Below are 13,660 nucleotides of genomic sequence, written 5' to 3'. Positions count from 1 at the left end.
GTATGGCCACTCGTGTTCTGCCTGGAGCACACTGCAGTGGTTATGTTAAATAGCCTTTGTGAAGGTTTCCAGAGCTCTAAATTAAAAATGCAGAAAGCTGGGAAGGGGGGAGAGAGTTGGGAGGGGGATTCTCTGTAACTGGAGTGTTAGGATGTCTTGCTACCTAATTGCTTTAGAACGTGTAGGCTTGAATGAATCCTCTTTAATGAATAATAGGCAAATGCATAAATCGCAAACCCCAAGCACCCGCATGATGAAATGCTTGCTAATGAAGACTCTGACTTCGCCGACAACAGCAGGTGTAGAGTTGATTTGTAAAATGTCGTGAATACAACAGGTTTAAAATGATATATTTATTAAAAGAAACAAGTCTTCCATGTGTTCCTCTTGTATTCGCTCTCACACTGCACACCTACTCTTCCTGCGTGATATTGCAGGCTGCAGTCTCTCAGCAGTTCCTTGCTGTTACTCTTGCCTCGAAGTGCAACAATAGAGACCAATTACCCTCTGTCTCTGCTTGTATTGCAATAAGCCTGAGGTCCCCCCCACTACCTTTTCAATTTCAAATCCTAACCCTGTCAGTAGTGCCATTTGTGGATTTGAACTCCCTGGCTTTGTGTGCAATATTATCTAGAGATTCACCTGGTACTGATCCAATGAACCAACGCAACCTTACAAAGCTGAAGGGAAGAGTGTAGAGTTTTCTTTGTATTAAATCATATGCCATGAAAAAGGATTTCTTTAACTCTTTTCCTCCATTATTCTCCATATCTCACCTTGTGGAAATGGGTCTGTTAGCAAGAGACTTGGACTCAAATAGTAGGAAAAATGAATAGGGGAGGGAGAAGAACCCAAGCAAAAGGAATGCAGAGGTCCTGGAAGTTTCTGTAACTTGGAGATTCCAGAAAGAAAATACACAGCTTGAAAGGATAGGAAGCAGCCCTAAAAATAAACCTAGCGTAGGCCTTTGTGCTAAACCTCAACTCTAGCAAGGAACAAAGATGTTTTCATTAAAGCAGCTGCATAGGAAGTCCTTAAAACCTCTGTTGAGTTAAGCCCTCAGAAGCAAAGAGGTTCTGTCCAGATAATTGCCCAGCAAGCTGAATGCTGGTCTGAACATCTTTGGTTTTACTGAGTGAAGCTGGTAACCTCTTGAGATCTGGCTGTCTCCCAAGTAGGGAGGATAAATACTGCAAAATATTTCAGTTTCCATTTCAATTTTGAAACTCATTTGCTTTGACTGAATTTGCGCTGTGTTTATGTAAATTTGTAAACACTGTAATAAATTTATCTGCTGGTAGAAAATAGAAATTTTAGAAAAAGGCTGAAGAACATTTGTGAAAAGCAAATTCTAATTCAACAAGTGTAGCAACAGAACCTGATTTAAATGTACGTTGTCACAGAACAGAAACATAGTGGTATGTATATCTAGCAAACCCTAACCATCACAATCCAATCTTCAAGTAATTGTTGACAGCTTAAATATTTTAAGATGTATGTCATTTTTTTTGGGTCAGCAATGACTGATACAAAGCCCAGGTTTTCACATAGTGAATGATGGCCACAATCAGGTGATAGCAGCAGTTTGCTACTACATTTTTTTGTTGTTGTTGTAGAAAACTCACCTACTCCTGATTCCACCTCTAACCTGTGGTAGTCTGTGTATGTCCTTCTTATCTAGCTCCATGTCAATACTACCATTAATAAGAGCATTCATGGGCATGGACATCAAATGTCATGGAATGGGGTATTTTCTGATGCCCTTACTCTAGAGATGTTCACTTCCTCCATCCGTTGCTAATTTTGGAACCACTTTTGTCTTCTCTTGCACCTGTTGGAGTCTGTAATGTGTCCTGTTTTGGTCTCCTCCACATCACTTTTCAAAGATTCAAAGATTATCCTTAAACTGTCCTTTGACATTATTTAGTTGTGTTTTTTTTTCATCTTGTCAGTTTTGTACAGAACACTTTACTGCACAAAATAAACCTAAACTCAGTAGGGCAGATCTGGGGAATATTTAGTTATATGAGGAACCACACTGAAGCCACTTGCAGTCTAAGTGAGAGAGCAAGCTGGTCTTAAATACTGAAAGGCACTGTATTGTATTAGAACATAATTGTTTCCCATTGCAGAGCTGCATTTCCAGAACATACCTGTATTTCTACTTTGCCTGCCCAATGCTTGAAGCAGGAAGTAAACAGTTAAGCAATGGAAACAGCAAGCAATGTGTACTGGAAATGAACTATTTTAAGCTTGGTAGGGGGAATTAAAAAGCAGTGCAAAATGCAATTCGTAAGTTATCTTGTTCAAGTGTTTGCATTGGAGGTACTACCACAAGGGAGATCACATCATCTGGGAGCAAGAGAAAATAATGAGTGCAGCATCTGTAACAGGCATGTGGGAGACTCTTACTCTGTGTTTTGGTCATGTCCTGATATACGTGAGTTTAGGGAGATAGCTCTACATGTAAAAGAGTCAATAATCAAATCTGAAGTACCAAGGAACACAACTTGATGTTTCCTTAGAGAGACCACAAGTTTGCAACAGATGAATAAAGCAAAAGTGTGGTGGATACAAATTTGTCTTTAGGAAAAAAAAAAAAAAAGACTTAAAGGAGAAAAAAAACATTACACTGTTCCCAGACTGGAAAGAAATACTAATGCCTCCATCAGAAATTTCAGAAATTGAATTAATTGTTCTTACATTGATAAAGATGTGATATATCACATCAAAGACTAGCTAAGTGATATTTGGAAATTAATTTGGGATCCTATTAAATAGAACTCAAAGGAGCTTCCCAAATGAATAACTTGTTTGTCAAGCATTGCTTTTTTTTGTGTTTATAATGTCTTCTTGAGTAAAGACAACTATTTTCAACTGTTCTTGCTTGAAATGAACTACAAGATTCATCACTAACCAGAGATTTGTGGCAAATTTAGATACTGCAAATTGCAATGCCTTGGTATCTTCCGTAAATTAGTTATTACCTACTTCTGTTCCCTATAGGGATGACTTATACAATGTTATCCAAAAAGCCCCAAGTCCCAAATATAATATTGACAACCCATGTAAGAATTTAAAGTTTGCTTTTGGTGTTCTGTAGCTTGCCCACTTTAATGTGCTTTGGAGAGTAATCTAATGGAATCAAAATGCACTTGCTTTTTATAGTGTTATTAGTTTGAAACAAAACTAAAACAAAATGTAAATGGGACGCTTCATCTATAAGGGGCTATGAACTGATCTCTTAACAAACTTGTCCTTTAGAGTGAGCTTGCCATTTGTTGGGAATTGTTCCAAAATGCAGTAAGACTTATGACAATGACCAGAGTTTCCGTTTGTTAAATGAAAACCTTGTTCCTGTGATTCTGTTCTTACACTGGTTTTATCCCAGTCTAATTCCACCTATGCCTGAAAGACATGTAGTGCTTAGTGATATGGTTTAGTGGAGGACTTGTTAGTGTGAGGTCAGAGGTTGGACTAGGTGATCTTGGAGGCCTCTTCCAACCTAGATGATTCTGTGAAAGTACCTCTGATTTTGTATCAATGTCTGTGAGATCAAAAGAAGGTAGGATTAGTTGAGCCGATTAGAAAGAGTTTATATTAAGACCAAAAAAAGGGAGGGTGGTGGGGGAGAAATCTTCTATAATGTGTTTTCCTTTACCATGGGCTGGAGACAACAGTCATGATTGCCTGTGGAATTTTTGGTGTGTCCAGAGAAGAAGCACAGCTGTTCTCTAGACAAGCAGACTGGTGATGACTAAGATAAGGTGTTGGCTTTCTCCATGCTTTCTCCACATCACCTCTGGTTTCATCCCCTCACTCTTCTTAGCATTTCACCTGTCTCTAGCTTTTATTTGGGATTGCTATACGCAGTCGTTTGTTTCGACTGCTAGAGAAGTGGGAGCATTTTCATTTCTTTTTGCCAGTTAAACTTAAGGTTTTTGGTCTCTAGATTCTTAGAATTTTTGGTAAAGGATAGTGCCACTGGAGTAAATCTCTGTTGTTTACATAGGTGTGTTTAAAAGATTAAGGCTGAACAGACATTCTCATAATAGACCAGGGATCAATGAAAGCTCTTGTTTTCTCAAGAAGATTTAAGGCTTAGCAATGAAGTTGATTTTTTTTTGTTTGTTTGCTTGTATTATATAGAAAGTTGCATTTCTGTCTGAGCTTTTATTATTTCTGTGTACTTTGTATGATCTTTCATAGAATTCCTGAGCTGATTTCAGGTCCCAGTTCTTGAAGATCTGCTTGAGCTTCACTGGTCCCAAACTCAGACTGAGACAGTAGAAGGGATTTAACTCCCAGCTTGTATCAGTGGCCAGAGACTGTGTAGGTGATATCTGCAGTAGACAAGGGAAATAATTTCCCCCTCGTATCTCTGCCTCCTCTAGATTTTTAATTTCTTGTACATTCACCCTACCACCAGCACACTGAGTTTTAATGGGACTTCGCTCAGAGGGGAATATTACTCCACGGGACTGAGAGCAGCTGAATCAAATGTAATGCAACGTGCTATGAGGGAGATGAGCCAGGGCAGGAAGGAGAAGCCAAAGTGGTATATATGTTTCATTGACCACAAGATCTGATGGCCAAAAAATGTTTTAACTTAGCATCTTGGCTGGCTAATTTTCTCATAGGCAATTGCAGGAGGGAAAGAGACTGAGGCCCTGGGTTAGTGAACAGTTACATTCATGCTTTAAATCCCTTAAGCACATACTTAATGGCCATTGATTTCAATGCTCTTAACAGCTTTGCTGAGTCAAGGCCTGACTGAGGGCAAAGTAAAGGCCTGGTGATGCAGTGCATGAATTATCCTCATAGCTTCAGACCCCCAGCTGCAGCTCTGAAGAGACTTGAAACTCGAGTGCCATGCAGGCTCTTCCAGCACCAGTGTGGCAAGCTGGTGAAAGGCAAAGGACAGAGGGAATATCTGTGCTGTGCATGAAGAAAGCTGAAGGGCCAAAGACGTAGATATTCTGTAGATACTCGGCTGCTCACGTTATTTCTAACAGTGGCTGTTGCTGCAGGCTTTCCTTGTCCTCAGGGGAGAATTTTCTTTTTTATTATTATTATTTTTTTTTTCCTGTAAGAATAACTTATTCAAATACTGCAGCTGCAGAATACAGCCCTAATTCTAATTCTGAAGCTAGGAGGGGCTGCATCCCATATATGTCCTTAGTGTTGTGTTTTTTTGTGTGTGTGTGCAGGTGCTCCCTGATGGGGTTCGATTTAAACCGGCACTGGGCAAATCCATCTCCGTGGGCTCATCCCACCCTGCACGGAGTGAAACAGCTCATCATCGAGATGTACAACAACCCGGTGAGTGGGGAAAAGTAACACCAGAACAGCCGCTCAGCTAAGGTACTGTCTGTCTCCTCCTGCGGGGTTGTGCGAGCTGCCAGCAACTCTGACGTGGCTTAATCCAGTGGCAAACCAAAATAAGAGAGAAGCAAGCGAACACCACCTCCACTGCATGAGATCAGGGAACATCTGAAGTATCTTTTGTTGCAGGAAGCATCGGAGTGGAGAGAGCAAGTGAAATGAAGTTCAGCTCAGATTAAATATGAAATAATGCTGAAAGCAGGGCCTAAATTCAATCGAGCTGCTCTCGTGATGTCCTGAGCTGGATTTGAAACAGCAGGCCCCCCAAATTGAATTACTGAATGGCATTGATGCTTAATCCAGAGCTCCGGCAGGGGTTGCTATGTAGCGTGCAGAGCAGGAGGAGGATAATATTTGCAAATATTATATAAATACACACGCACACACTCGTGCTCACTCAGAAGCAGAGGTGTTCTTGAAGGTGAAATCTTAGCTAATCAGAGGAGATGGATTGCAGGGAATATGGAGAAGAGGAGTGGGAGGGAGGCAGACAGCTATTGAATGTTTGACATCAAAGTGCAGAAGGATTATTGAATGTGGCACCTAAGGAAAAACTGCTGAACAAAGATGGAGATGGGTAGGAAAAAATCACTACCGAAAAATATAAGAGGAGATTTTATAGCTTATTATTTTTTTCTGTGTGGAATTCCTGAAATTTGTCCCTTCTGTCTGCCTCACATTATGGAAATGACGTTTGAATCTTTAATTCCCTGGATATTTTTTTCTTTCAATTAATGTATTTAAAAAAAAAAAAAAAAAAGGACCTGGTTTGCCTTGTTAATAAAGAGAATAATTCTTACTGCTGGCTACATTATATACAGAATAAGAGCTTCTTTACTTTAACTCCTGGTTCTGCTAGTACATCTTAATTGAACCTTTTATCTTCCAGATAGTAGTAATACCTGTACAGAAGGGGTTTTAGGCACAGAAATGGTAAGTTCATAGGTAGGAATCTACCCCATATATAGGACACTATTGTATGTAAAATATTTTCTAAGACCACAAATTGTTTGGCTCAGAATTTTTTCTGTTCCGTTTGTGCAGCACCTGGCACTGTGCTTGTGACTACGGCTCTTAATACATCTTATATTAGAGCGGTGATGATGGACAGTAAAGAAAGGAGCATTCCAGCTAGTTTGGTCTTTCTTTTCTTTCCTACTCCGAAGAACAAGACAATTTCCTTCTTGAAGATGGAAAGAGCATGCAGGTTGTTTTGTCTGAGCAGAAAGTTTTTGTTTTGTTTTGTGTTTTTTGTTTTCCAGGGACAAAGAGGTCCTTAAACATTACAAGAAGGTTGGGTGTAGTAAGCCTATAACTAGTAAAGCGACACATCTCAGCACTATTAAAAGTCACTGTCAGTAAAATAAAACTATTCTTGGGGGAAAAATTATTTTCAGGTTTGTCCCATTCCAAGGAAGCTTTGAAAACTCTGGTAGTTTCCTGTTGCCCTGTGTGCAAAGAATGATTTTATTTGCTGTGGTAGCTGAAATGAAAAATCAAAAGAAATGTCTGGTTAGAGTTGTTATGAAATGGAAATCTTTTCCTCTTCCATCTCTGTCTCCCACCCCTCCCCAGTAATCAACCCGAGATGAACCAGTTTCAGTTCATTTCCTTCTCAGGGAAAGAAAAGGAGCCTTTCAAACACAAATGTAACATTTCATTTTCAGGGTTATTTAATCTTTTTTTTTTTTAATGCAATTTAGGATTTTTTTTTTTTTTTTTTGTATTAAACTACTAGCAAAGTTCAGATGTCTCTTCAGAGTTTCATTTCTCAGTGAATTAGCTACTCACCAAGAAAAACCTGTTGTCTGGTTTTATGATCCCCTAGTCAATACCAACCCTTCTGTCAGTTTGAGACCCTCAGGAATACAAGAATACAAGACAGTAGAAAGGATTTTCTTTTTTTTTTTTTTTTCCAGGCAATACCATATTCTTAGTCCCTCTGATCCCAGTTATATTTGTATGAAAAGACCATATCCGAAGTTCTGGGACAAAAGGGGAAAAAGTGCCAGATGCCTCAGAGAGAGGGCATGGGGCTGTACATGCACCATCCTGCTTTAATAGTGACTGGTTTTATTAAGTACTTGAGATAAAAACCTGTCTTCTCATCCTGACAGGGCCAGAAGAGAAACCTGCTTTGAATCACTTCAGACTGCTAAAATTTTAAGTGCTGTCCAGGTGTAAAGTGTAACTGTTAGATGAGTAGCGCATGATAGAGGGCTGGCTGCATGCATAGGTGAACCAGTTGCAAGGGGGCTGTTGTCAAACTGTGATGGATCAGGGAATACACATCTGAAAAGGTTTGTCCTGCCACCCTCTCCTCACCTGAAGTCTCCCTACACTGCGGAATATGAAATGAAATAAAATGCAAAGTAATGATCCCTGCAAAATATTGTAATTAAAAAATAACCTCCGTCTCTCCCCCTCCAGACAAGATCTGTCTTGAGGAGCTGCCCACAGGAGACTGGGTTGTTTAAAGCAGAAGTTCAGTGTCATGTTGTTATTCCAGAATGGCTTGGTGCAGGCCCTTTAGATGTATTCATTCACTTTAAATCATTTAAGGAAAATTAGCTGCCATAAGAGCATAAAACCACATTTTAAGTGTTGCTGTATAGGAGGATTTTTCTTCTGCTCCTGCAGTATGGAAGATAAGCTGTTTCCTTTGAAAAAAAGTTCTTTCCAGAGGAGGGAGGATGACTGACACAGAAATAAGTCAAGTGGGTATGAGGCACGCACACAATGCTATAGCGACAGTGATTCCAGCATTGAATGGTCCGAGGCTAAGTGTTTACTGTAGTTACTGTATAAAAATAAACCAATGCATCTGTGGTTCTCTTTTGTTCTTCTGGGTTTTACACAGAAGCTTATTTAAAGAGTTTTAAATTCCGTAATGGCCATATCTTTAGGGGGAAGTGGATAGGTGAGGACACTGGATATCAAAAAATTCCTATCTTTCTCTGTCGTTGATTTTGAAACAATTGCTTTTGATAATAAGTCGTTGTTACTGTGTTGGCCTACGTAAATTGTGGGATATTCTCAGCTTTGAATCTAGTCAGTATTACAGGTGAGACTGAAGTGACAGATTTGCTCTTCTACATCTTGAACTGTTGGCTGAAGATTCTTGATCAGCACAACAGGATTTAAACACATGAACCATTTTGCTGACTCCAACTGTGTTCCTTGTGGTTAAGCAGGATATGTTTTGGATAGGTGGTCGAGTGCTTAGCAATGGCAAGCTCAGAATATGGATGGTTTATGGAAATCAAACAGTGATTACCTCTGGGATAACATGAAGCCTCCGAGACAGAGAGAAGTAGAACTGCTTGACTGGCTTCTTGTGGCCATACAGCACCTATCCTGAGGAGCAACTGAACTCTTTAAAACAGATTTAGTGAGTGGATTTAGGTAGCATATTCAGTGTTGGCTTAGTCCCCTTGAGTGTGTACGTTGCAATGGGGTCTTTAACCACAGGGGCTCGTGTTATTCAGCCCCTTGCCTCACTGAGTTCTCCAAATGGAAAACTTTCACATAGTAAGCAGCTATTCAGAGTTTTGTTTTAGCTTGTGTTCATTGTGGAGCCCTGTCCTGTATTTACTGTGTGTTATTCAGATCCTGCATTGAGGATAGGATTTTTAATCTCCTTGTGGGCTTTTTATGTTGCTTATTGCTATACCATGAGAGCATTTCAGAGAAATTAATTATTTTTCGTGGCACCTCCGTGAGAGACAATTACATTATCCTTGTATGAATCGGGAACAGAGACAGAGACAGTTATGGCAGAAGTACCTACTCATTTGAGATAGATAATTTGAGTTGACTGGGACCAGATTAGTTTCATGTCATTCACCTGTTTTCCATTGCCTGTTGTCACTGAAGCTGGAGTCCTACATGCAAGTGTTTCTTGTATTAGACAGTATTCACCTTGTGCCCTGAATGAGCTGGAGACCTGACTGGGGGGAGAGGGACCAACACCTACCTGATGTGTGCTCATTAATTATCACCTCCTTTGTTATGCACGCATACACCAAAGTCTTCAATTATTTTTGCACAGACAACTTTACACTTTCCATTCCTTACTTTGGAGTGTTGCAGCCTTTGCAAACTCTTAATACAATTCCAAGTGAAAGCTTTCCTTTATTCAAAACAAAACATACAGCTGAAACGTAGCCCCAGCCTGCTGAAGTCTGAGTCATGCTCTGGGCTGGAACCACTCTATCCACCCCACAGACACCTGTCACATGGGCTGATGAATTAACTGATGGCAATCTACTATTGCTGTGCACTGGCATGAGGGAGGGAAAGAGATGCTTTGCCTGTGGGCTTTGTGGGTGTCTGCTGACAACAGAGTTAATAATAAGGGATGAGTAAACATAACACTGCAGACTTGGGGCTGGCTTTTAAGACTGAATAGCAACTTTTCTGGATTTGAGAGCTTTAAGATCCCATGTACTGGCTTAGACTTGAACTAAAGCATCATATATTCCCCGTCTTGCTGTCTTGTCCACATAGGCTTGGGTGTCCAAGCAGTAAGACTATGGAAGAACAAACAGTTGTCTAATAAGCCAATGCAACTCCTGATTCTTTGGCAGATGACTGCATTCCTCTCCACAGTAATATATATACCTTCTTGCAAGCATATTGGACATACTCCTTGTTGGTTCTGTGTTGCCATCCATCTTTATAACCTTCTTTAGAGACAGGTGGATATCCTTCCCTGGGGTTGGTTGCCCTCCGTACTTCATGCATCTTCACTACTGCAGGAAGACTGCAGAGACAGCTTGGCCAAGCAAAAAGGCATGAGCTGATCTGTTTTCCAGCTTGCTTTCTCTGCTGATAGTCCCAGACACTAGAAATCGGATGAGGCTGAATGTTGAGTGGTGTGCTAAGCAGGTTAGCATAGCCAGTTGAGGAGAAATGCATTCTCTCCCTGACAATCCCTAACTCACTGGAGTTGACTGTATTGTTCAGCTAAGTGGTTTCTCTAGGTTTCCCCACCACCTTTGCCAACGGATATAGGCTCAGACCTCCCCTGTGCTCACACAGACTTTCTTTTCACATTGTTACTCATTCTGGTACTGAGCTCTGATCATCCCCATCAGGAGATCACGCATTCTTATCCCTCCAAACCACTCCCCATCTCTTTCAAAGACACAATTCAGTTGTTAGTGCTTGACATAGGCATTCAGTCACCACTGCCCTTCTGCGTACAGCTCTCACTGACTAACATTGTCTTCTTTCTCTGTTTAGACTGGTGGCAGTCACTGCTGTTGTTAAGCAGCTCTTTTCCTAGGCTTTCCATAGGCACATCTATAACGTACTGTCAAGAAAGGTAGTTTTGACTGTGCAGGATCAGTGTTCAAATTGTGGAGATGTTAGGGGAGTGTTACATGTGCTGCAGATCCAACCCCCAATGTTCTTTGTTATCTTGAACTTTTGTAGGGATGAAAATCAGAATATTTGTTTTTCTAGTGACCCTGGTTATAAAGGCCGTGCCATATTTTGAGGGAAGCATTCTGATTCCATGGAAAGCTAGGTCACAAAATGAAAGCTTAAAAACCTTCAGCTGATACTTTACAGCTTGCAACTATCCCTAATAACAACACCACTTTAGTGAACTCCCATTCTCTCTGCCTCTGGCAGTGCTACATCCTTCACCAGAGAACTCTGCATTAAGAGGGGAGGAAAAGAAAAGAAAAAAAAAAAAAAAAAGCTGGTATCTTAGATGTATATACTTTGCTGGAGTGTGACATAAATTTTCCTTTTGTCAGCCCTGCAAATTGTGTCAATCTTAGAGGCTCTACTTCCACTCATCTCGTGAAATGATGTTATTAGTATTATCATCAATGTGATACTGGATAGTTGACAAAGTATAATAACAGATTTTTGCAAGAGTTTCATATCAAAATTGCACACTTAGGCTTCTTATACTATAAGCCCACAAGTACTATTATCTAATCTAACATTGGAATGACTGGTAGCAATTGTTTTCTGCTCAAAAATTCTTTTTCCCTCATCATCTTCCCTGCTCCTGTTATGAATTGGAGCAACAAAGTGGAATATATTTCACTGCAAAATTATAAACTGACTCTCATTCCAGCTGAAGCCAGTTAGGATGTTAATAAACGTTTGGAAAGGCTGTGGGTTAAGGCTTGGTATTGCTCAGAAATCACTAAGAGCCAAACAAATCAGCTGAGGTCTGCATCATCTGGTATATGGAGTCATAACAGATTAACAAAGTGTAATGAGATCTGTAGCATAACACGCTACCTGGCTCCATTTTGCTGTTAGCAGAGCCCTTAGACTTCCTTCCCCAGCTAAACAACACAATGGTAATGAATAATCATTGTTAACACAGTATTGAATTCTAACACCCTACTAAGAGGCAACATTAATTCCCCCAGATATCCTGGGTTGTCATTTGTACCGGATGGTTTTCAATCAGGCATCAAATCAACTGTCATCAGGCATCAATTTTCACCAATAAATTAATATTGTGCATGTTATTCTGAGCTGTTTGTAGGCAGAATGGCCAACATGCTGCCTCTTATTTCTCTACTTCTGAAATTAGAGGAGATGCTACCTCTTCTTATGCAGTATGTGTTCAATTAGTATAACCCTGTGGCTGCTTTCTGTAATGTTTGTGCCACTTTGTTGCCATTGTGGAAATGCCCTGTACTGCTTCCATCTTACCAGTCCCTACTGACTGAAGGGTAACTTTTTAGAATTGTGAATATAGTTCTTATGTCACTCCTTTGTTGAACAAAATGCCAGTAAGGGCGACCCTTCTTTCACTGCTGCTAAGTCAACATTTAGCAATGGAATGGACAGATCATTGTCTGATTCCATAGCTTTTGCTAGCAAGTGCTTTGGATTTTGGCTTTGACTTTATTTTCTTGCATTCTGTTGGACTAGCATAGGAAGGGTTACTAATGCTCTAGCTAATGTTATACTTCATACAAACTGTTTGAAAATATTCCTGTTAAGCTCTTCCCATTGTTAAATATGAATACATTGCATATCTGCTGACAAAAATAAATGTCATGTGCGTGACCAGTTTGTTAGCTATGGTATCTTCTGGTAAGTGGTCTTGTGAGAGTGGGAGAAACAGTGGAGAAGAATTCCTCTCTTTCTTTCACTCAGTTTTAATAAACCTACTCCATTTTGTTCTTGGGATAAAAATGTTTGTGCCACTAATACGCTCTATATTTCTGCTAGTTAAAGCAGCTTCCAATCTTAGCAGCTTCCTTCACGTGGTCTTTTAAACATGTGCAATATTAGAAGGAACTTGCTAACAGCAGAGCTAGTTAACCACTAGAATAGATTTACTGGAGATGCTGAATCTCTACACTGGAGGGTTTTATGGTGTTTATTGGGACAGATTTAGATAGAGTTAAGTCAATTCTGAGGCAATAGAATGGAATTCTATAGGTTCTCTTCTGATCTCCAATTAATCTGTTCTTTTCACCTTCTCTTGGATTTGTTTCAACATGTAAACTGCCTCTATGCGTATATTTGTATATACAAATGTCTATATAAAAGTGAATATATAATTTCTCTGATAATGTCTTAGCAATCACACCATAAGATGAAGTCCCACCTAGAATCATGAATGTCTTAAAGTGATGGTTGTGGAAGGAATGTGCTGTTTTGGCCACCCTCTGCAAATAACCTTATTTTTGTAACAGCTCTGGGAATTACAAGCCACATTTCATCTAACCTAGACAAGTCTTCTGTTTGTTTCTGTTTTGTTTTGTTTGTCACAGTGATGTGTTCATAATCTAGCTGTGGACATTGCTCCGTTGCACTTCTGTCAAATACTCTAGACTCCCTTGGGAAAGTGTTTATATCTAGCAAACTTCTTTCTGTGCTCAGTGTGCTAATCATATCACTCTGGTATTCTCTGGCACAGGTATTCTTTTATTTTTGTTGTTGCTGTTCACACTTTGATAATGTTTGTAGCTAGAGTAGGCACTGTTTCAGCCAACCTAGATCTCTCATACAAGAATGAAACATTTCAATCCCACAGAGCAAAGCCAAAGTCTTAGCTTCAATGCAATGACCGCTTTTGTACCTGACACTTCAAAGCTGTCCTCCATTACAGTCAAACACATTTGAAGCATCTGTAGACAAATTAGCATGTGGTTCACCATCATATCTCTAAATTGGTACCCCTTTAGTTAACCCTTTCAGTTTCCCAAGTGTTGCAGTAATATTTGCAACCTGTGATTTGGGGCACCTGTGTGCAGTAGCACTTGCAAGTGGGTGCTCTAGACAT

General features: G+C 40.0%; 1 protein-coding gene across 3 annotated transcripts in view; it reads left to right on the top strand.

Moving 5' to 3' along the window:
• The window catches only part of LOC310903394 (BEN domain-containing protein 5), a 932,737-nt gene that overhangs the window by 768,417 nt on the left and 150,660 nt on the right, over window positions 1-13,660 (top strand). For all 3 annotated transcript variants that reach the window (XM_083846602.1, XM_083846600.1, XM_083846601.1), the window contains one exon: window positions 5,211-5,322. In XM_083846602.1, coding sequence (XP_083702728.1) covers window positions 5,211-5,322 — 112 coding nt within the window. The remainder of the gene's footprint in view (window positions 1-5,210; window positions 5,323-13,660) is intronic.

This window comes from Anser anser (genome assembly GCF_964211835.1).
Source record: "Anser anser genome assembly, chromosome: 8".
Taxonomy (NCBI): domain Eukaryota; kingdom Metazoa; phylum Chordata; class Aves; order Anseriformes; family Anatidae; genus Anser; species Anser anser.
Note: the sequence above shows the minus strand (reverse complement) of the source record. Positions and strands in the feature narration are given on the sequence as shown.